The 22,301-nt window shown below is 42.9% G+C and overlaps 1 protein-coding gene across 1 annotated transcript in view; it reads right to left on the reverse strand.

Moving 5' to 3' along the window:
- Positions 1–22,301, reverse strand: part of STAB2 (stabilin 2) — a gene marked incomplete at its 5' end in the record, with an annotated part of 41,673 nt that overhangs the window by 18,818 nt on the left and 554 nt on the right. The window contains 23 exons of the mRNA XM_010140119.1: positions 81–170; positions 249–425; positions 953–1,007; positions 1,124–1,149; positions 1,347–1,472; positions 1,868–2,014; positions 2,109–2,192; positions 3,346–3,393; positions 3,886–4,005; positions 6,611–6,682; positions 8,493–8,566; positions 9,091–9,216; positions 10,193–10,269; positions 10,771–10,816; positions 11,774–11,869; positions 12,399–12,616; positions 13,104–13,222; positions 15,861–15,986; positions 16,984–17,115; positions 20,594–20,701; positions 20,814–20,906; positions 21,084–21,161; positions 22,133–22,247. Of these exons, the coding sequence (XP_010138421.1) occupies positions 81–170; positions 249–425; positions 953–1,007; positions 1,124–1,149; positions 1,347–1,472; positions 1,868–2,014; positions 2,109–2,192; positions 3,346–3,393; positions 3,886–4,005; positions 6,611–6,682; positions 8,493–8,566; positions 9,091–9,216; positions 10,193–10,269; positions 10,771–10,816; positions 11,774–11,869; positions 12,399–12,616; positions 13,104–13,222; positions 15,861–15,986; positions 16,984–17,115; positions 20,594–20,701; positions 20,814–20,906; positions 21,084–21,161; positions 22,133–22,247 (2,353 nt within the window). The remainder of the gene's footprint in view (positions 1–80; positions 171–248; positions 426–952; positions 1,008–1,123; positions 1,150–1,346; positions 1,473–1,867; positions 2,015–2,108; positions 2,193–3,345; positions 3,394–3,885; positions 4,006–6,610; positions 6,683–8,492; positions 8,567–9,090; positions 9,217–10,192; positions 10,270–10,770; positions 10,817–11,773; positions 11,870–12,398; positions 12,617–13,103; positions 13,223–15,860; positions 15,987–16,983; positions 17,116–20,593; positions 20,702–20,813; positions 20,907–21,083; positions 21,162–22,132; positions 22,248–22,301) is intronic.

Consider the following 22,301-nt stretch of genomic DNA (forward strand, 5'->3'; position numbering starts at 1 on the left):
GCACAGGCACAGCGGGGTCTGCGTGAGCAGGTCCTGCAGCAGGGGTAAGGGGTAAGTGTGCTAGCAGAGGAAACACTTACAATCTCCCTGTTATCCCCACAGCTAACACTGAGGTTGGAGCCCTGCAGGGTCTTCAGTGAGGTGGAGAGGGGTAGCTGGTAAGCCAACACCTGGGAAGGAAGGAGGGGAGATGCATATGTCTGGACTGGCAATTGCCTTGGCAATGCTCCTGAAAAGCAATGGCTTACTGCAGCATCACGGACAATGTGGAATTTGAGGTATTGAACCAGTTTTTCTGTGTTGGACTTCTTGAAGAGGAAATCCTGCTGCTCCTGTGGCAGTCTGCGGATAGCTGTGTCTGTGGGCCAGAAGAGTGTAACTGGTTTGTGAATAGGATCGTTGATCAGTCCGAGCAGGTTGTTTTTCTGCAACATATCAAAAATTGGAGTGGAAGATTAATGCTCCATCTAAATGTCATTCACCCTGTGGGGTGAATGTCTGGTGTAACTGGGGTGTAGTGGTCCGTGGGCTGCCTGGTCACCAGCCTGCAAACACCATGACTTTAAAAAACAGGTGCCTGAGTTGAGATGCCCAAGTTGAATAATGTGACTGGATGCTCAGAAGTGCTTCATCGCCCAGGACTGCCCACTGAAAACCAGGCTGACAGCCCAACTTTGGGCTCAAGAATTCATACTTTGGTCAAACCTTGGCCATGTAATTTGAGATATGGTAGGGAGAAAGGTGGCTGTGGGTCTGCTTGACATTCCCCCACCTCTGTCGGAGAAGGACCACGTGGTGACCAGGGCTGTGCACTGAGTTGTGAGCTCTTTGGCTCCACTGAACACCATCCTGCCAGTGATGCCATGTGCCATGTCTGTGTTCTTGTCCTTAAGAAAAGTGCTTAAAACCTTTGCCCAATGGCTGATGTCTCTTGTGTCTCTTGCGTCCTTACCTCTAGCAAACTGCTGAACAGGATATATCCATGTTTGGCTGCCACCATTTTAAGGCTTTCCTACAAAGAAAGGCATATTCAGTGATTTATCTAATAAATACCTTACACGAGTATTTTAAAAGCAGGTATTAGCTTTTCCTTGTAAGTAACTTTTTGTTATGAAATCAATGCCACTGTAAAATCCTTGTGCAGAAATCCTCTTACACTGTTCTAAGAATACGTAATTCCTGAATGAATTTTAAATACAACATTTAACTTATTCAGTAGTGTCAACTGATGTTTGTATAAGGTCTTTTTACTATCACTGGGGTTTTTTGCGACTTACATGATTTATATATTTAACAGTAACTGTGGAAGAGCCCCTGGGCTGAGAATGGCAATGAGCTGCACGTACCTTCTTAAGGGGGAAATCCTGCATGTGTGATGGGACCAGAATTTGGTTTATGACATGGATCACACCATTTGTACCAACAGCATCACTGAGTATAATTTCAGCGTTTTTGTTCAAAACCAGTGAGTTCTGGAAAGGCAACAAAAACATGTTTTCTGTGGAACCTTGTGTGTGGGTGAGACTGATGATATTTCTTTGATGTGGTGAGCCCAGATCATCCTTTCTTTGCAGTAAACTGTGTCTTCCATTCTAATTAGTTGCCCTTTGCTTTTTCAAAATCTCACCAGGCTCATAAAGCCAGAGTCTGAGGATAAAATAACTTGTGTTAAAGCAAGAGTTGTACAACGCCACTCTTCGCGTAGCAGGCAAGTTCTGAACGCTTCAGCTGAATGGGCAAACTTCTTTTAATGGTATTTATTTATTTTTGTGCTTTGGAGAAGGAAAGGGAAACCATTCAGGCTTTTAAAAAAAGAGAGCAAACTTTTGTTATTCTGTCCCCTCCCTGCCTCTTCATGCTCTGTTACCTGAGAGTAGCTGATATGTATTGGGTCCCCATGGAGAGAAGTGATGTTGTTGATTGTTGTCAGGTCACTGTACAACAGATGGGCACAACCCACCATATGGTACCGGAGAACTTGAGCCATCATTCCTCTGGCAATCCAGTCCCTGACCTGCAGCAGAAAGCGAAGGAGCTGAGAAGCTGAGCAAGGCATCTGAATCAAAAAACTCGTGGCCATCTCGCCAAAAACTGGCCTTCTCACTTACTCGTGGATCGCTGTTTAGTACGTCTGTGCGAGGTACAAACAGAGTGAAGGGGCCAGGGCCTGCAATATCTCCGATAGACAAGGCCTGCCAAATTTAAGATGACAAAGCAGTAATGAGTCGCTAATGCACGTGATGTCACACAGCAATGGGGACAGCCCTACTCAGTGGGAAGTGGTGCCCACAGCTTTGTGGCATGTTGGGTTCCCCTCCCCACAATGCAAGGGTGAGAGAATCTCTTGTACGGTGTGGACTTTCCTTCCCAGCCCTGTCTGTCACCACTGCCCAGGGGTATCAAATGGAAGATTTTGGCTTACAACCAAGTCTCTGTTTCCTCTGTGATAATGAACAGGAGAAGAAAAGGGAAAGCTTTCAACCAGCATGGAGTGTAGGGATGGTAGGGGAGGGCTGTTCCCTCCTGGGTGAAGGAAGATGAATGAACCCTTTCATCTTGAGATAGTCAAGAATGGATATATGCATGTGTTAGTACACGCATTTAGCTGACACATGGCTGTTTGTACCTAACAGTAGATCAATTACTGTTAGAGGGACAAATGGAGCTGGAGTATATTGCAGGCACTTTGCAACTACCACTGACAAACTAAAATAAAAAAGAAAGCTCTGCTCAAGTGAGAGGTAGCAATCAGTTTACCGTGGTGGTGCAATCAAATCTAGAATGTGTGTCTGGGGACTGGCAAGACTGTATGTGGATTTGTGCTGCCCTGAACCTCAGGGTAAATGGAGAATTACTACTGCCAGTCTCCAAAAACCAGTGAGAACTTTGTGGTTTGCTGTGTAGCAATGCGTACCGTGATCCTGCAACATTTCCAAGGGACAACTGGAAACAGCATCACAGTTTGGAACTGCAGCAGGGGTAAGAGAGTGGTATTTGCTCTCAGCAGAATTCATGAGAGATGTGCTGGAAGGTCTCAAACTGTGTGTGGGTGAAAGCTTCAGTTTTATGCCTGGTCTGGGTGTCCTACGCTTCCCTGGGATCTTAGTCTTTAGGATTAAATTTTTAGGGGTTTTAAAGACAGTTAATAGTTTAAATCAGAGCATCTCTGATATTAGTAGCTGATGATCCAAATCCAGTTCCAATTAAGTTGTATGTTGGTATGTGCCAGATTTGTGCCTGCTCCCTGTCCCTTCCTTGAGTCAAAAAACCAAACCAAAACAAACCCAACAGAAAGAGGGGAACACCTGTCCCAAAAAAACCCACAAAAACTTTACCTTTTCTTACCTGTAAGTGGAAATAAAACCTAGATGTGTTGGAGTTCCTGAGCAGTTCCTGCAACCAAGAACAAGACTTTGTAACAGTGCTGGAAATATGGGGCAACGTCTGTGGACTAGAAACAAATGCAGAACTTGGAAAAGAAAGAGAACTTCTGGTTTGGAATAAATGCCTATCTGCATTGCTCCTCTTTTTTTTTTTTTATTTTTTTTCCCCCCTTATCTTGCTCTATCAAAGTACAGGTTTCACTGAAAGCTAAAACCACGAGTACTAGTAGTACTAACACGATGACTAGTACTGCAGTCATAATGGTTGTCCATCAGTTATTTGGTTTTGTGGGTTGAGGTTTTTTTGTTTGGTTAGTTTGGTTTTGAGGCAGGTAAAGTTATTTTGCAGAATCCCGATTTCTTGGATAGGGAATATTTCAAATTCTGGGGTAGATTTACCAATTTGTTCAAGAAAAAAATTGGCATGTTTCAAGAGACAACCATTATATTAAATAACTACCCAAAGAAAAATAAGGGGCAGCAAACACTTGCAGCACTTTACCTGGAAGATATTGCCTCGGCACTGAAATCCATCCCCAGTGTAGTTATTTTTGCAGGTGCAGGTTCTTTCTGTCAGCTCAGTGTCATTACAGATGGCAAATTCACTGCAGCCTCCATTATTCTTGTAAGAACAATGTTAAAAATACTTAATTCTTTCGTTGCTAGGTGTACATAGCAATTCTAGCTCACCACTTTTATCCCTGATGCATATAGTTTAGAAAGACTTAACCCCAACGGTTTTTTGATACTAGATCTTACTGGAACTTCTGACAGTATATACTACCTTGCAAACAGGAAAGAACATTTATGGTTCATAAGAAATAACTCTCCTTTTATGTATAGGATGTAGTTTTGATTCCCTCCTTGTACCTTCGGTTTATGAATCCAAAAGCTTTCCAGGCAGGGCTCATTCTGGACCTTGGAAATGAGTCTTAGATGCTCTGGTAAGGCAGCATTGACTTGTGCTGAAGGGAACTATTTATAGCTGTGAAGAGCTTTTACGGTGCTAGGAGCCTGGATTTCTGGAGGAGCATTAGCATAGGGCTGTCTATTGTTTTTTGCCGGTCTGATGGCCCAGGCTAGCTGGATTGGGGACCTGCCACATATGCTCTCCTCTGAAATGTTTCGTGTCTGCCCGGGGTGCACCACCAGGGTGACCTAAGGCATGGAGGAGCAAAGATGCACCTCACCCAGCTACCTGCCTCCAGGAAGCTCTGTGTTAAGGGGAGATGTTCCTTATCCAGGAGCAGTGTGCTGGTGTTCAGAGCTCTGCCCGGTCACAAGTAGGTGCTCCCTGCTTAGCACCATGTTTTCAAATCCAGGATAGAAACTTATTTCAAAGCAAATAATGAAAAACTGAAAAGCCATCTTGTTTTCTTTCCTTGTGCTTCTTTCATGGTGTGCTTTCTGTTGCCAGTCATCTCAGGGCTGTGACTGGGAGCAGAAGCTCCGCTGGAAGCTACTGGTGGGGCCTGATTTGCAGGCCATAGTTAGTAGTGGATTTGGGTGCCCTTGCTATTTATTGGGCTAGATTTAGGTGGACCGCTGACAGTCTTGGGTTTATTTCATAAAGCTTTGCTGCAGAGAGGTTTGCCAAAATACAGCCAGATTAGCCTCTAGTCTGACAGTTACACTTCTCAAGACTGTTTTTTATATATATACATATATATAAAATTAGCCAATTAAGATAAAAGTTTCTGGAACAAGACATAGGAAAAGGCAAAAGCACACAGAATCATAGGAAGCAGCAGATCATAACTTTGAGCTCCCCCACTTCCAGCTTCTGTTTTTGCTGTTGCTCTTTCATCTCTGCAACCTCTCAAGGGTAGAATAACTATACTAACAGGCCATGCTGGGAGGGTGAGAATTATTGTTGCTGCATTCAGAGCACAAAGGATTAATGTGCACATGAGAGTGGGTATGTCCCTGCTGCAGCTTGCAAAGAAGCAGAGCAAAGCGACTGGTGCAGAGAACCATGTTGCTTGCAAATACGTGGCTTGCAGAATGTGAGCTAGCTCGTGTCAGATGAGTGTGGTTGATTCTCAGCCTGCAGTGATGTGAGGAACAAAATGAGGAATGCCATGGGAGGCCCTGCATTGCGTGTTGTAGAGGGAAAGAAGGGAAATGGTTGGTGTGGAGAGTGCTTGCTTTTCTTTTTCTTTTAACTCCCCATGAAGAGAGGTTTCCATTCTCCCATCCACCATCTCACCTCCTCTGTTTCACTATTCACTAAATTGCCTCTGCTGCATCTTGCAAGGTTGCTATCCTGTATTATGCATCCACAGGGATGTGTTCAGGATGCAGTCTACATAGGGGCTGTGGGGTTCTGCTCTTTGACTTGCCCCAAGGGAGCTCTGCCCTAGGTGAGCCTGCAGGCTCGGACCTTCTCTGGAAATATTTACTCCAGGGAGCCCAGGCCCTTGAGCAACACTTTGCACCAGCATGAATTTCACTGCTAATGACACAGAAATGTGAGAACTTGACACTCTGTTTAGTCTAGAAAAATTCCAGACTGAGAAGGGGATGTGTATGCTGACGCTTGATTGTTTGTCTTGTTCAGGCTGCACAGATATGGTCCTAAATCACACCAGAGGACTAAATGACAGGAGGATATTAAAAATAAATAGGCCATTTGATCTACCCTTTGGTTCCCATCACCTGGCTCCTGGAACAGCTAGAACATTCCTCTGAGCATCACCAACCTGAACTGTAGATTTTTTTTTTTTTTTTTGGTAATTAGAGGTTACGTGCAGTAGATCACATTTATCCTTTGAACCAAGCTCTTTAATTGTCTTGTCTAGATTTTTTTTTTTTAAATAATAATTGAAATGGTTGTAAGCCCAAACACAAATGTAGATAGTGGATTTTTGTATGACCTCTAGCAATGGCAAAAAATTTGCTGAGAAGATAAGACTTCATTTTACCACTAGAGACTAGGGTCTATTTCTGTAGATCTGAAATGAAGTGGTTTTGTAAGACTCAGTGATGAATTGAGCCCTCACTTATGTTATGCTCAGGCTGTGGTCCAGGAAAAGCCCTTACTGCATACTTGGTTTCTAAAACAGCGACAGCACTAAGGCATGTATCAAACCAAACACATTTGAAAATTAGCTAGTTGGACACAGGTTGATTCTGGGCATATCTGACTTAGTTTTGAATGCATACGAAACCCAAAAGAGTAATGATTATAACAAGACCTTAAATATTCTCCTTGAATGGATACTTACTTGTGAACACAGGCTGATGTATGTGCACCTTTTACCATCTCCAGAGTATCCCTTCAAGCAATTACATACTGCCTACAAAGCAAAACCAGAAAACATGAATACAGGGAAAGATGTTTGAGTTTTCTCAGCACGCTTATATTTAATTTACTTTTTGGGGGATTATTTCACAATGATATGGTGTACAATTTATTAAGCTAAAAGGATATCATCTTTCCTACAGCAGTTTCTTAGCCAGCATGAGCAACCATAGACTGACACTGAGGAGTAACAATTTCCAAGAGGCTCTGTCTGCCTTTTCCCTGCCTATGCATCTCTTGTCTCTCCTTTGCTGTTCTGGCCGTTTGGAATGGTCTCTTGGGCATCTGCACATGATTGTCTTGCTGGCATAACAGCCTAAACCTGTAATTTGTTTCCCTCATTTTATTTGCATAGGCTGGTTTTCCCCTCTCTTCCCTTCTCCTGTTGTTTTTTAAGTGATGAAACATATCTTGAAAACACACTGGGAATTGTGTCCTGACGTTATTGGCAGCTTCTCATGCATCAGTAATGCATTTGACAAATCACAATTACTCAGCTTTGCACTTGTAGTTATCACCAAGACAAAAAATTAACATGGTTGCAAGTAAATTACTTCCTCTCCAATTCACTGTGTAATGGTTCTCAATCTAGAATTCACGTTTAATAGACAGGAGATTGAAAATTAAAGGAGATTTCTGCAGCAGAACTAAAACTGCTAGGTGGTGTAATAGCAATGTTTTACATAACTGAATGGCCGAAAGCCCTACAGAAAGCAGACACATTTCTATCCTCGAAGTTTTGCTGAGATTTTGTGGTGGAGATCATTATTGCTCCTACATTAACTATATTTCCATGGGTAAGAAAGAATAAATAATAATGTTGTAACTACTACTTCCATCCCCAGTGAAGTTGTATGGAAGAAAATAGCCATCACCTGTCTTGTCTAGAGGGCTGGGGAAGAAGCTAAGTGGCTCTGTGCTCCCACCAGAAATGTACTGACTTGCAAATAACAAGGTAAACAGTTAACTCATCAGTACTGGCAAAAAATACTGATGGGATTATTGTCCCTCCTGTCTCTGGACAATTGGAATGCAGGAGGTAGCCTCCTACTCCTGGTCTCTGTTCCCTGCATTGCTCCTGAAGGAATACTTTGGTGCAGTGCTTGCAGGAGCATTACAGTCCTGCCAATAGCCAATACGAGAATACAGGGGGATTGATAAGTGCTGCAGTCAGGGTGTTCAGCTTCTTCTGAAACTGTTATAAAAATAGAAATTCTAATCTGTGTCACTTGATTGCCTGAGTCAATTCGTTTCTCCTTTCCCCCCTTGTCCTTTTATACTTCCTTTTCGTTGGAGAGTATGTGATACTTCTGCATGGGAGATGCAGATGCTGCCGCATGGGAGGAGTGAGTGGATGACGGTATGCTGTAACCCCTGTGCGAGAACTGTGATTCAGGTTGGTTTGTTTCTTTGTGAATATGTTTCAGCTATGCGGGGAGAAGGGCTAGTCTGAAATGGAATTTTTCCGTGGACGGTTTCTATAACAATGAAGAAATATTGTCTGGCAATACATTCCAGCTGACAAGTTTTCACATCGTAGCCTCACAAAAGAGAAAAACAACTGCTCGAAACAGCAAAACACCGCTTTCCTCTGCAGTTTTGGATTTCTTCTACTGAAATTCATTTTTTCATATTTGTCCACGTTCTCTCTCAAGTACCTCTTTGAGGGAAGCATATACTTTTCAAAATTTTTGTTTTGAAATCCACTTTTCCATTTAAAAACAAAGTTGAGATGGGGAAAACTTTCTTTACCCAGCTGTAAACAGTTGGTCAGTCTTACTTATCTGCACTGAGAAAGTACTCACTTGATTGGGTCCAGTCTGCGTGCATTCTGCATTTCTATCACATCCACCGTGGTTCTCCAGACAAGGGTTGATTTCTTTGTAAAACAGAAACAGCATAATAATAATAAAAAAAAGAGTGACTTCTGAAAACCCCAAAAGAGAGGATTTTAAGTAAAGCATACTAGGAATACAGATTTAAGACAACTGTGAATCAAGGAAACTCATTCCCTTAGCTACTTAATACCTCAGTCTAGGGCTTGCAGTTGTCTTGGTGAAGACTAAAACCCTGCAGTCAGAATTTCTAAAACCATACCTGGGGAGGTATGGTACAACAGCATCTAAAAAAGTCTTTAAGTTTGCAATGGTCAGAGGAGCTGCTGAAGAGGGGCCTATCCTTGTTGAGAGGTAGACCTTTTCTTAAGAAGCTTCGTTGTTGCACCACTCTGCTGTAGTTACATGGTTTGCCAAGTAGTATCAACCATGTGGCAGGGAGAAATGCCTTTGGCATCAGGGTCTGTATTATCAGGAATCTGCAGTTCTGGGTCATGGTGGAAGACGTAGTGGAAAACTCACTCCTGTAATTTTCCTCCATGTGGTGTGAGACATTGCAGATACTTACCAATGCAGACTATTCCGTCTCCAGTATACCCAGCATTGCAGACGCATGCTCTGTTGCCCGGTGTTGTTCTTCTGCACTCCGCCTTGGCAGAACAGCCACCGTTGTTGGTCTCACAAGCATCAATAGCTGAACAGTGACAACAACTGAGATTAAACTCATGTGCTTAAATGCTTTTTGCTTTTCAGGTTAAGCTGTCTCTATGTTTTAAAGGGATTTGATAACCTTTTCTGAACACAGCATCTTTCTGATTTAAGAAGCCGTAGACTTCATTAGTGCCAGATATTTAATACATCTTGCTGATGACAAGAGGGAAAGCTGAGAAGATGCGTCTAGTCTGGAAGACAAGAATTCACCCAGGACTGACTTTCAGTAATTTCCAATCTTCTGATTCTGCCCATTTCAAGAAGCACCAAAAATCCAGACCTTCCTATTCTTCTCTAGATTAAATGGCCATTTCGAGCTTTGCCTTAGCCTACCTTTTTCTACACACAGATCATACGCTTTTGCTTTCTCTTGCAGTTAAGGATTAGTAAAACAATTGTAAAATTAATTACTATCACTGTAGCTGGAAGCAGTCTATGTCGTAAGTCTGGATATCTCAGACTCTTGGAGGGATAAGCTGCTATTGCCCCTTTGTGAGGGTCTCTCTGGTCTAAAGAAGTTGATTTCACCACCCCAGAAATCTGTGCAAGTTCAGAAAGCTGAGGAAGTGGTAGCTCTATACAGCTTCCAATAGCTGGAAGTGCTATTGTACCCTGAACTGACTTCTCTTCACTGTGCTTCGTTGGGAAAAGGAGTAAAAGTAATAATCCAGATTTCATTACTCTGCAAACAATGGGCCCTGGGTTGTGCACGGCACGTTCCCTTTTCTCTGGTCTCCCTTAGCAGAATGCCTTGCAGCTTGAAGATTTTGAGCCCTTTGTTTGCTATGAGTCCGCACCTGTTGGACTCCTACTCATTTTGAGTAAACTGGCAACAATTCCTGTTTTGTAACTGGTGTATAGGGAAGTGCTCATCTCTCACCAGCTGCACTGTGACCAGAGTGTTTCAAGCATGTTGGGTTTTTTTTTTTTCCGTAAGGGAGGAAACAGTGTCCACTTGCCTGTGCAGAACGTTCCGTTCCCCTCAAACCCAGCTGCACACTTGCAATAGGCAGTGCCATTTGACAGAAGAAGGCAGCTAATGAAGTAGAAAAAGGGAGGTGACATTTAAAAAATAAAAACAAAAGAAAAAAATTAGTCAGGTCTTCTGTACCACCCTTGTTTTTGTGCATTGTGCAAAGTTAATGTCGCACAGAAATAACAAGGCACTTAACCATGCTGTGTGATATCGTTACAACCATAAAAATGAACGTGGTTTGACTAAGCTTTCAAAATGCATATTGGATGTATTATTTTAAGTATTAAAAATGCATGCTTTGGTCATCAAGTGTCCTATTTTCTCCTTTTTCCCCTTCTCCACAAAATCCTATTTGTTACCCCCTTGAACATGCATGTTTTGAACTTAATGGCCTCATTACCAAACACGTTACATTAACATTGCTCCCTATCTCTGTGGCAGAAAATACAAGTATTATCTACACTGCTGAGAAGCCTTCATTAAAGAGCAAGATGGACTGCGTTTTTTGAAGGGGTCCCCATTTTCTTCCCTCTCCTCCATAGAAGTGGATGTCATACATACTTAGCACTGGTATGGCATGAGGCGTTACACGCGTCCTCTTTGATTTCTGCAAGAGGAAGAAGAAATTAATCAAGGATCAGAACCTTTTGGGTCAACATACTTTCAGTTTCCAGTCTCCTGTTCCCACTATGAGGAGCTGGGGTCTGTTAGGAGCTCTGCACCAGACAGCCACTCTCTGTCTGTACAGAGACTCCATCTGTAGAGATCAGCGGGTACCGCTTCAGTTCAGTTGTGAGGAAGAGGCTTGACAACATATTGCCAGGAAAACATTTCACCTGTTGTCCTTTATCTGTATTTAGATTGGGGAATTTTGCACATTATTCGTTTAATTGTATTAATTGCATAATTAATTATATGTGTAGGTTTTCCAAAGGAGCTGAAATGTGCTCAGTTATAGCAACTTTAACTATAAAGTGAAATTAATTACTACTTTTCCCCCTCTGCAAATTTAAAACTGATATCAAATGCTATTGTTACATAATTTTTTATTTTATACTATTACACATAGAATTCTGAAATAGTTATTTAGTATATATTATGTCTAACTAGAATATAGTTTTAATGGGTATAGAAGCTGTATTAAACCAATACAAAAAGAGTAATTTGATAATTACTTTTTATTGTATTAAGCAAGAATATAATTTAATAATCAGCATTATATAGCTAAATCAGCTTATGGAAGCAATGGAGAGGCTTTTGGTCTGAGGATCACAGTGTGCCATGTAACTGTGCCTTCAAAATATATAGCCTTAGCAAATGGGGTATTCTTTTGCGACAGATATAGGGTGACACAGGTAGAAAATTAGCTAAGTAGGCATTTAAGTCTCATAAGCTGTCTCTCTGGTTAGTCCAGGAGTGTCACCTGCATCTCACTCTGTGTGGGAAGCTGCAAGGTTTCTAGTAGTGCACTGGGATCTGGTCACGCTGTACTTCTGGCATTTCCTGAAATGCTCACTGCTTGCCCCCGAAAAAAAAAAAAAAACAAACCAGAGGAGACACTTACCAGTCTCGCATGTCACCCCTCTCCAGCCAACGTCACATTCGCAGGAACCATCCCCGTCGATCCCGCTGCTGCATTTCCCATGGACACAAGCGCATGCTGTAGGGAGAGATAGGAGGAAACCCCTGGGCAGGGTAGCAGCCTGTGCAGTAAAGCAGTGAGGGGAAGGAAGTGCAGGAGGGATTGCCCAGGCTTCTGATGATGGCCCCTTCTGCTCTAGGGTATTCCAAGAAATGCTTTGGTTTGTGCCTATTGGCTTCTACCTACAGAATAAATCTAAATTCAAAATATGTATATCATTTCTCTATTCCTGAATACAGGGACTGAAACTGCGTTTTAATGGGAAAGCGTTGGTGAAACAGCAGTGCTAGAGAGGATTGTTCTTGATGGATGCTGTTCTAAGCCTGTAGCATGCCAGAGTAGGAGGGACCATCTCTACAGAAGGGATTAGAGAGAAAATACTATAATGGGGAAAGAAAAGGGGTTAATGATGTTTTTAAGACTGCTCTTATTACCCTGAAAATGATGTTCCTTGAATGGCTAGAATAGACATGGTTAGAAGACAGAAGGATTTTGACATCTGACAAGACTAGTGAAGGTGCCTGTGTGGTTTGGGGATGCTCAGTACCTTGATCACAGTTGCTGCCATATTTGCCTTCGATGCAGCTTTCGCAGGCTGTACCAACAAATCCCTCTTCGCACTCGCAGGTGCCTGTGCCGTTGATGCCGTCCAGGCAGATGCCGTTTCCAAAGCAGGCATTACCTGCTTTCCCTGGACAGGGCTGGCACTGCTGCCCGAAGAAACTCGCGCAGCATTCTCTTGTCTGGAAACCCACAATTGCTATGCTGAGGGTCAGGGTAACAAGCATGGTGGCAAACATGTGGCTGCTGGGTATTGTCTCTTGGGACTGCTGCTGTGGGTGGAGGTGAACTGGAGGTCTTGATTTTTAGCAGCACTTCAACTCTGCTGGTCTCTGCCCATGCTCCTTACTGTGCTATGGCTCAGGCTGCCACCCCAAGTCCTTGGTGGGACCCAGGTGCCCTTCTACACCCCAGGGAAAGGTGGATGGGATTGCTAGGGACAAGCATGGTTTACTTCTCCCTAAGCTGTTCTGCTTCTGCACCACATCAGCTCCCAGCTCTTCCTATGCTGCAGCTATCATCAGCCTTTAACCTTCCAATCTTTGCTGTATCCAGAATAAAGGCCAATAAATATATTATCAGGGACCACCTTGATGTGTTGTGTGTGTGTGTGTTTAGTGGGGATTATGAGGAGGGTGCAGTTCAGTGATGGGGCTTCCTGGCCCATCTTGCCAGGAAGCCTTTCTTTTACCGCAACAGAAATGGTGTACTCACAATGATGGTTTTAGCACACTTTGACAGGCACCTGAGCTGGATGGTGTATATTCTCATGTTGTTTTCTGAGAGGATGCAGTATTTCTTCTCCCCTGCCTGAATGAATTGGAGAAACAGCTGCATTTTTGAGTAATACTGATCAGCTACTTTAAAACCTTTTTAAAAATGGGACATTAACTTTGTGCATGCTCTGCACTGACTTGCATGTCACAATTAAAATGAAGGAAATGCTTTCAGAAATAAAAATGCATTTGCTAAATGATTTTTTTTTTTAGTGAACACGTGATCAAATGAATTCTGCCGTGTGGCATTTTAAGGATGTGTCTACAACTACTTTTTCTCAGAACTGAACAGATTTTTTTCCCTGAAGTTTGACAAGCATTTTTTTAATGACTTATTTCCTGTGCTTCCTAATTTTTCTTGGAAAAGAGTGCCAAAGTTTCTGCAAAAACGGCTGTTGAAATGTTGTCTTCCAGGTCTGGACACAGCTGGGAAGGATTGCTTGCTGAAAAAGACTTGCTGGTCTCATTGCACACTTGTTAGCAGGTTGAGATAAGCATCAATCCAGCTGTTCATTGTAAAGGAAATGTTAATGTTTTTGAGTTTTACCCATGAGCACTTCAGTTTGGTTTTGCCATCCAGTTACTTTAACGGGGTGGATGGGGCTTGATCTATCTTGCGATCCTATTATTATTATTATGAAAAATAATAAAGGAAAACATGCTTATATGATCCCAACAGAGGGGCTTTCCCAGAGAAATTCAGATGCAAGGAGACCTTAGGTCATATCACGGTTGACAGGGACCTGCTAAATATCTGCAGGTCTCACATGTTGGACCCAGGCATCCAAAGCCTCTGTAGTCTCCCAGTCTGCTTGTGACCGTAACTCACAGGCATATTGCTGGGGACAGGCTGAATTTGCTATTCTGTGCATCTCTGATTTGAAGGACTCAAAGCTGCTTCTGTAATTCCTCTTGCAGCAAACATGATCTGGACTCAATTCTGCGTGATAGAGGTAACCTTTGCAGTTTGAGGAGCCTTCAGTTGTCCCAAGACGTACTAGAAACTGGTCTTTCAAGATGAAACTATCTTTAAGCTGCCCTTGATTCGGTTACCCTGCTCTCAGGGTGGGTTGAGTCTATTGACTGTAAGCAACGCATGTAGCAGGCTGAAGCAACTTCAGCAAATTTTGTGAAAACAGAGGCAATTATATTAAAACCAGGATTAAATGCATCTATGCTCAGGTTTGATTTAAAAAACATTAAAAAATAGCATTAGTGATAAAATACTTACTATTTCTTTTGTTCCCGGGGGACATCTTGGTTGGTGTGAACAAACACTGCACTCTTCCTTAAGCAACAGAAATGGCAAGTAGTTAACAGACTGTACAGAGCTGCAGACAGGTTGTTTAATAGAAAATGCATGATTTCCAGCTATATTTCTAAACCTAGCCCTCAGGGTGCGTGGTCAGGATAACCCCTTCGGTAAAGGTGGTGACAGTAGCTGCACTGCTCAGTAAGGAAGAACACCCTGTCGGCAGGTCTGTAGGGACATCCTATGGGAAGCCTGCTCCCAAGGGGAAGGGGAAGGAAAGCTCTTTTGGATGCTTCTCTTTGTTCTCCTAAAGCGATGCTTCCCAATGGCCTCTTCATTTAAAGCACAGTAAGGGGCAAATCCTGAGCTAGGACACAGATTGCCTGTAGCACAAAGGCAAGGAAAGCTTGGAAATGGAAAACTCATACCACATGTATGTCCTATGTTATATGTGTGTCCAAATCATTTGCACGTGTAAGGTCAATTTCTGCAAAATGCTCAGCTATGTCTTGTACCTACTGCATAATTTTTAGTTCTATTCCTCTTTAGCTAACTATGTCCTTTTAACAAAGCTTAAATGAATGTTTAAGTGTGTTGTTGCATTTGAACATAGCAGGAAAAGTAATTTTCCATGGGGAAACAAAGGACCATGTGCAAAGGACCTGACAGAGCAAAGCTGGGGAAAAGCCTTAAGTGAAACATACTCAAATATGGGACTGTATCCCAGGGAAAAGAATTAAGCTGCAAAAGTTCATGTCTGTTAAACTAGCTTTAACTGAAGCACAAGTCTCGTTTTTTCTTCCTTGTGCAGTTTGTTGCACGCTTCATAAAAAGCGCGGTAAGCTGCCTATTTCATGACCTGTTTGACTCGCTCAGGAGCAAAGACAAAGGAAACCTTCCTCTGCCAGTTTGAAGAAATCACATTCTATTCTTTAGAGGAATGTAAACTCATTTATATTTCATATATAAAATGAACAAAAGAGGGGCAATGCTTTACTCAAAGGGTACAAGGAACTGATTGTATGTGCAGTGGTAATCTACATTTGGAATGAAAGAAAAACTTTTTCCTTAATAAAAATACTTTATTTTCCACTTTTTTCCCACTCATTTACTTTATAAACAAGTGACCTACCTAAGAAGATGTGTTAGAATAGTGCATTACTATTATTTTTTTGAAAACTGAAGTTCAGGAATTGCTTATTCCTGTGCTACTCTATATTTTATCCAGGCTATTAGTACACCAGCTGCAGGATCAAAGGCATCTTAATAGATGTTGAAACTCTGGCAGGAATATCCTTTGTGAAAAATGTGCGTGTTCCTTACTGAGAAATACAATGCTACCCATCCTATACATTTGAGCTGTATTTGGCTATAGATCTCTCTGGGGCCTTTAAGTATCTATATGAACAGAACCACTTACGATTATGATGGTATCATTGATGTCACATCTGTTCTTCTGGATTTCCAAGACCTTTCCCAATCCATGAATAATTCCTTTGTCTGTGGCAACATTTGTATAGCTTATGGGTGCATCATTTATGAATAGCTGCAAAAGAAATGCAATCAGTTAGAAAGCAGCAGAGGTGTTTGGTAGCTCTGTGGTAACTAGAGCAGTAGCAAGTGAAAGAAGGAGCAAGGCACAAGTCACTTGCTGAATTTAAGAGCTTTGCTGGACTGGAGGGTAAGTAGACTTGCAGCCTGTTGAAGTTTCTTAGCAACGGGATTCCGCAGAGTAGCTTTTTCTACCGTGAAGTGTAACGTAAAGAGTTTGAAGAAAGAGCCTGAAGCAAGAGCTGGGTTTGCTTTGTCTGTGGGGAATGAGGGGCTTCAGGAAAGCCCATCCAGCAGCTGCTCCTTCAGGGAGGACTTTCATCACCTCACTGCTACTCCACAATCCCCTTGTGCTCTCACCAGCAACAGCCCCACGACCGAGGATTTTCCAAGGCTCTGCTACTCGCTGAGCAAAGAGCAGGGCTGAAACTGCTTTGGGGAGAAGCTTTCTGCTGTCTTTTGACTACGCATAGAGGGAGAAAAAAGGGGAGCAAGTTCCCTTCCTGGCTGTACCACAGAACTGGGTATGTCTCTTAACCTTGCTGTGCCTGATTCTCCCATGAGTGGTGTTAAAAGGCAATTCATGCTTGTTGCCCAGTGCTTTGAGCTCCTGGCATTGAAAGTAGAGTAAATTGACAGAAAATAGAACTAACATTTTGTAATTGAAGGCAGGCTTCTAATAGCTCTTGGAAGACAGATTAATGAGTGCTTTGTGACGCAGACTTAAGGCTGCTAGAAGCAGACACCTACCACAGTAGCTTCTAAAATGCAACATTAAATGTGAACAGCACAACTGAAATAAAATTCAAAGATAATACCTTCAAGGGTGACTTTGGATTAAGGAGGTCTGAGAGAGACATTGCATTTGAGTGACAACTTTTCTGCTATTATGTCCCAGAAGCTAATTGGAGGGTTAATGTTAGTTTAAAATGGAAGCTGGATTCACAGAAAGCAGGAAGTCCTTTTCTTCAAGCAAGTGCAGACAGCAGTACCTGGCTGTTGTGGAGAAAGAACCCAACCTGGTAGGAGAACCCTAGCATGGTTTCCCTGTGCATGCCATTGTGCAGGTCGTTCTTCAGGAGTTTCTCTTCCAACACAATGTGATAGCGGATTTGGCCTTCATCCTGCAAAAAAGCAATGAAATTCAGATTTATGTGACAAAGCATGAAAAATTATTAGGGACAGTTTTTCCCAAAGGGTATAAGCCAAACAGATTGCCTGAATTTAAGGAGAAGCTTCTCCAGCTGGCAGGTTATTTCATATTTCCTGCTGTGGAGGTCCTGCATTCCTGTCATAGTAAAACTTTTATTGACCATAGGGAATGAAAAGCTATTGAACTGGAGGGACCAAAATCTGCTTGAGCCTGGTAGAGTCTCTTTCTCTTTATAGGGCTGGCTGACCGATTCATAGAAAAGTAGGTTAGATGACTTTTTAAGACTCTAAACTTCATGAGTTCATTTGACATCAAAAGTTGCATATTCGTGAGTGCTTTTATAATCTTCCCCATACCCATTCTGTATTCCTTTGGGAATCTCTGAGTCACCTATAGTTTACAGTAATTTATAGTGGTTTTTTTTTTTTTTTTCTTTTTAAAGACATCTTTTGGACAAGCTGGATCGGTGGGCTGAGGCCAATAGTATGAAGTTCAATAAACCCAAGTGCTGGGTCCTGCACTTGGGTCACAACAATTCCCTCAACGTTACAGGCTTGGGGAAGAGTGGCTGGAAAGCTGCCCAGCAGAAAAGGACCTGGCGCTGCTGGTCAACAGCCGACTGAATATGAGCCAGCAGTGTGCCCAGGTGGCCAAGAAGGCCAACGGCATCCTGGCTGGTATCAGAAATAGTGTGGCCAGCAGGAAGAGGGCAGTGACCCTGTATTCAGCACTGGTGAGGCCACACCTCGAATACTGTGTCCAGTTTTGGGCCCCTCACTTCAAGAAGGACATTGAGGTGCTGGAGCGTGTCCAGAGAAGGACAACAAAGCTGGTGAAGGGTCTAGAGCGCAAGTCTTATGAGGAGCGAGTGAGAGAACTGGGGTTGTTTGGCTTGGAGAGAAGGAGGCTCAGGGGAGACCTTATTGCTCTCTAGAACTACTGGAAAGGAGATTGTAGTGAGGTGGGATTTTGACTCTTCTCTCATGTGACAAGTAACAGCACTAGAAGAAAGCACCAGGAAAGGTTCAGGTTGGATATTAGGAAAAATTTCTTTGCCAAAAGGGTTGTGAAGCATTGGAACAATCTGCCCAGGTTGGTGGTGGAGTCCCCATCCCTGGAAGTGTTTAAAAGACGTGTAGACATGGTGCTGAGGGACATGGGTTAGTGGCTCTGCCAGTGCAGGGTGAATGGTTGGACTTGTAGATCTTAAAGTTCTCTTCCAACCAGATGATTTAGTGATTCTGTGATCTTCAGCCAATAAAGTGTTAGAGCCACATCTGTTAATTGTAAAGGTTTTTTTTTATGCCTTTTTGCTAGATTTTATTCATTTTACATTGATGCGGTGAAATTATTCTCTGTACATCAAAAATTTGTGAGAGCTTCTCAAGACATCTTGTTCTGAAGCAGGGGTCTTCCAGAGCTCTCTCTGACTTGGAGGAGGAAGCAAAAGTAGGATGTGTTTGTGAGAGATTTGCAGATGTGAGAGAAGGTGGGGCATTTGGAGGGTTTAGGAGCTGCGTAGCCAACAGATACAGTGCTGCTGCAGCTCTTTTGAGAAAAAGTGCTTATGGGAAATCCTGTTGCCTGCTGTCACCTTGTTTTGAATGTTCATACTGCTTCTCTCTCTTGCACTGCTGCTTTCTCTTCTGCTCCTTCAGAAGTAGGTGAAAGCATGAAGCAACCCCAGGCTGCAAGATTTGTGATGTTGCCTGGCTTTGCCCACAGCGTGAAATAGTGGTCTTTACACCTCTTAGGGTGGGACTTATTTCATTTTGGTTTCCACAGATTTGACAAAGAAATTCTTGCAGGCAAGAAGGTGGGAACTGAGAGCTAATCTCCATCAGTGTCCAACCCTATTTAGTCTTCCTGATTTGTATTCTTTGGAGTAAAAGTTCACTTTCATCCATCTTAATTTCTGTCTTTAATCACAAGCAGAGTGAGAAAAAAACTTTGCTTCATCAAGGCCAAGATGTGGAGTCTCCTTCCTGTGCTGAACTCTTCCCTCTGCAGGAGAGTTCTCCCGAGGTGTTTCATGAAGAGGATAAGGCTCAGGCAGGCTTACAGTTGTTTTCTGATTTTCTTTGTCAGATTGCCACACCAGGCAAGGTTGGGAAGATGGAAGAAAGATAGAAGAAACATTGGGAAGTAGTGGAAATGAAAAGGATTTCTGTGTGTGTATAACCTAAATACAGTGGGAGTGATGTCCTCTGCAGCTCTCAGAGTTTGTTATAAACACGTCTTACAGTAAGGCAGAAATGATTATGTTGTGTTCAGAAGTAATTTGAACAGATGTAGCTTGATCACCGGTGCATTCTTCCTGTGAGGCAGCAAATGGGAATTTTGCCGTGGGTCTGCCAGTTGGTGGTAAATGTTTTGGGATGAATCATTTGAACCTTGTGCTCCTCAGCTTCCTGGCAAGTAGGGACAGAGTATGGCAGGGTAAATATTTCTGGAAGAGGCAGGGAAGTATTAATATCATTGAGCAAGTTGTGGGCAAAGCTTCCTCTGCAAAGTGTGGCTCTTGATACGTGCATTTGATAAAGCTGTTACAGACTGTGGCAGATATGAAGAAAGGTGCTGGGATGATGTGGGAAATAGTTTATCTTGGGAGGAGACTGACAGGATTAAGAAGACTGTTTGGCCCTATGAATCTGTCAGGGCACAAATGCCAGTGAGAGAAAGTTGTTTCAGTGAAGTATATTTCTGGCATAAGATTAAAGGGATATAAATTGGCCAGAGATGTGTTGTCAAATAATATGATCTAGCTCTGGGCACAAAGATGGAACAGTGGAGGTGGGATGGACATGCCCACACCGGTGGGAAAAGTTGGTGGCCAGGTCAGGTTCGAGGCTCCTGGAAGTGGGCAGCAGCAACAGAATTTGCCTGAGGATATTTTTGTAGCCAGGAGAATTTCAGAAATTTTTCTGAGCCTTGGGATTGGCCGACAGTGCTTGTAAACTGGGATTAGAAATGGTCTGAAGAAAGTGACTGGGCAATAGTGTTCCTGCAGGAGTGACAGGGCAAGCATCTGGATAGTTTTAAAAAAAGACTCAGAATATTTTGTGGCATTATTAATGACGGGGTTGCCAGTGATGTCAGGGGACTGGACTTATTCACTTAAGAAACTCATTTCAGTGTTGTTCCTGGTCATTCCTGTACTGATCTTTGGGTTGGGGGCGGGGGGGAGAAAAAAACCCACAAACAAAAAAAGTCTACTGATGAAATATCTTGCGTACTATCAGCATGGTTTTAACCTAGAGAAGGACAAACCCCAGAACAAATAGCTAGGCTCTTCCAGCAAGCCAGGAAAATATAGCTGAATCCATCCCTCCTCACCTTCTCTGGTCTAAGAAACAACAAAACTTAGTGGATTCTGTGTCCTCTTAGTCCATTGACTTGAAACTGAGATGAGATACGGAGTTAAGACAAGTCTTATGACTAATACATACCAGAGTAGCAGACCTTTTATCCTTTAGGTAATTTTCTATGGCATCATTATTTGGGGCAAAGACTGTGTATGAGTCTGCAGCTTCTATTTCATTTGCCAGCTGGTATTGCTGTTGTGAAACATGTAAAAACAAATCAGAATGACCACTGGTAGTCTGTTACCAGTCCAAATGCAAAGAAAGAGAGATCCACTACTGTTCTTAAAATGATGTGAAAGCTTACAATAAGGTAGCCCCTGAAAATGGAGTAATCGGGCATTTGCTCCAGGCGGGCCAGCAGCCTCGGCATGACGGTGCTGCGGAGCGGGGTCAGAACCTGAAAAGGGAGCAGATAGCCCACATCAGCACATGTGCACGTGCTGTGGTTGCACCTGCAAGGATCAGATGCAGGACAAAATGCTGCTCTGTGCAAATGCTTTTTTCCAAGAGCTGTAATTTATTTTCCACTGCTTGTGGTGCAGAGGAACAAATCCCCCCCAATAGAGCTATATACCTTATCAATAACGTGTATGATCCCATTTGTGGATGCAATGTCACCAACCACGATGTGAGCGCCCTCGAGGGTGAGGTTCTGAAAGAGGGAGAGGAGACAGGGTTTGCTTTCACGTTGCAGTGGTGGCATCTTCCCAGCCATTCATGCTGTGGATTTCCACACCTTCCCAAACGCTCGCCTGGGGTTCCACCATGGCTCTGCTTGCACCAGGCTGCACTGGAGGATGAGTTACCCTCAGGGAACAGTGCACAGGAGAGGTGACTCTGGGGCTCTGTGCTCTTCCTTGCTCACAGGCCGTCAAGCCATGAGGTTGTTTACACCAGGGTTATTACTTGGGGTAGATGTGCTCACCCCCACACCATGGCAGGATGAACTCCTGTGCCAGTTCATGTCCTCCCATTTCTGTGCAGCTTTGAATGACCACATTCATGATTCTTCCCTTGGGACATGGAGGTGAGGGGTACTTATCCCTCCCTTAATGGGGATGAAGTGCTTAAATGTGCTGTATTTCTAGAAAATCCTCCTAGAATGCGGAGAACTAAAGAAAAAGACTGAGGGGGAGTGGCTGTCAGTTGTAGTTATTTACCATTAAAAATAATTTCAGATGGTTCGGGACTATCAAGTTGCACATGTGGACATGTGCGTGGTATCACTGCTTCCTCCTATCTTCCCAGGTCCCTAAAATAAGTTATTGGGTATTCTTGACACTCTTTGTCTTAAATTAGATCACACAGGGTGCTCCAGGCAGTGACTGTGCTTCCGCTTGGCTGCAAGACTGTTCATTATTGGCAGCAGCTATTGGGACATTAGAAATAAATAATATTATTTAGAAATAAATGAATTTCAGCTAGGTAAAGTGGGAGAAAATCAAGCTAAAGTTTCTCCCAGAGGGCCCAATATAATGCATCTATTCCTTTAATTTTATGACAGGCTCTGTTTTTTCAAATACAGGTTCATAATGTCTGTGTGATTTTGTAATACACAGAAATGGGTGCTAGTGATGGTAAGGCTTGGTGTAGGATATCGCAGTGGTTTGCCGGTCATCTTACCCCATTTTCTTTAGACAAATGTAGGAAGTTGCTCTGTAGAGATGTTGGCAGTGTGTCAGAGGTTGATAAATTCTGGAAATCAGCAAAGCTGTAAGCTCCTGTCAATACATGATACCTAGAGGAAATTAAATGGATTTGAAGGTTTTGTATTTTCTCTCTCTCTCTCTTC

Source organism: Buceros rhinoceros, unplaced genomic scaffold (genome assembly GCF_000710305.1).
Source record: "Buceros rhinoceros silvestris isolate BGI_N320 unplaced genomic scaffold, ASM71030v1 scaffold6617, whole genome shotgun sequence".
NCBI lineage: Eukaryota > Metazoa > Chordata > Aves > Bucerotiformes > Bucerotidae > Buceros > Buceros rhinoceros.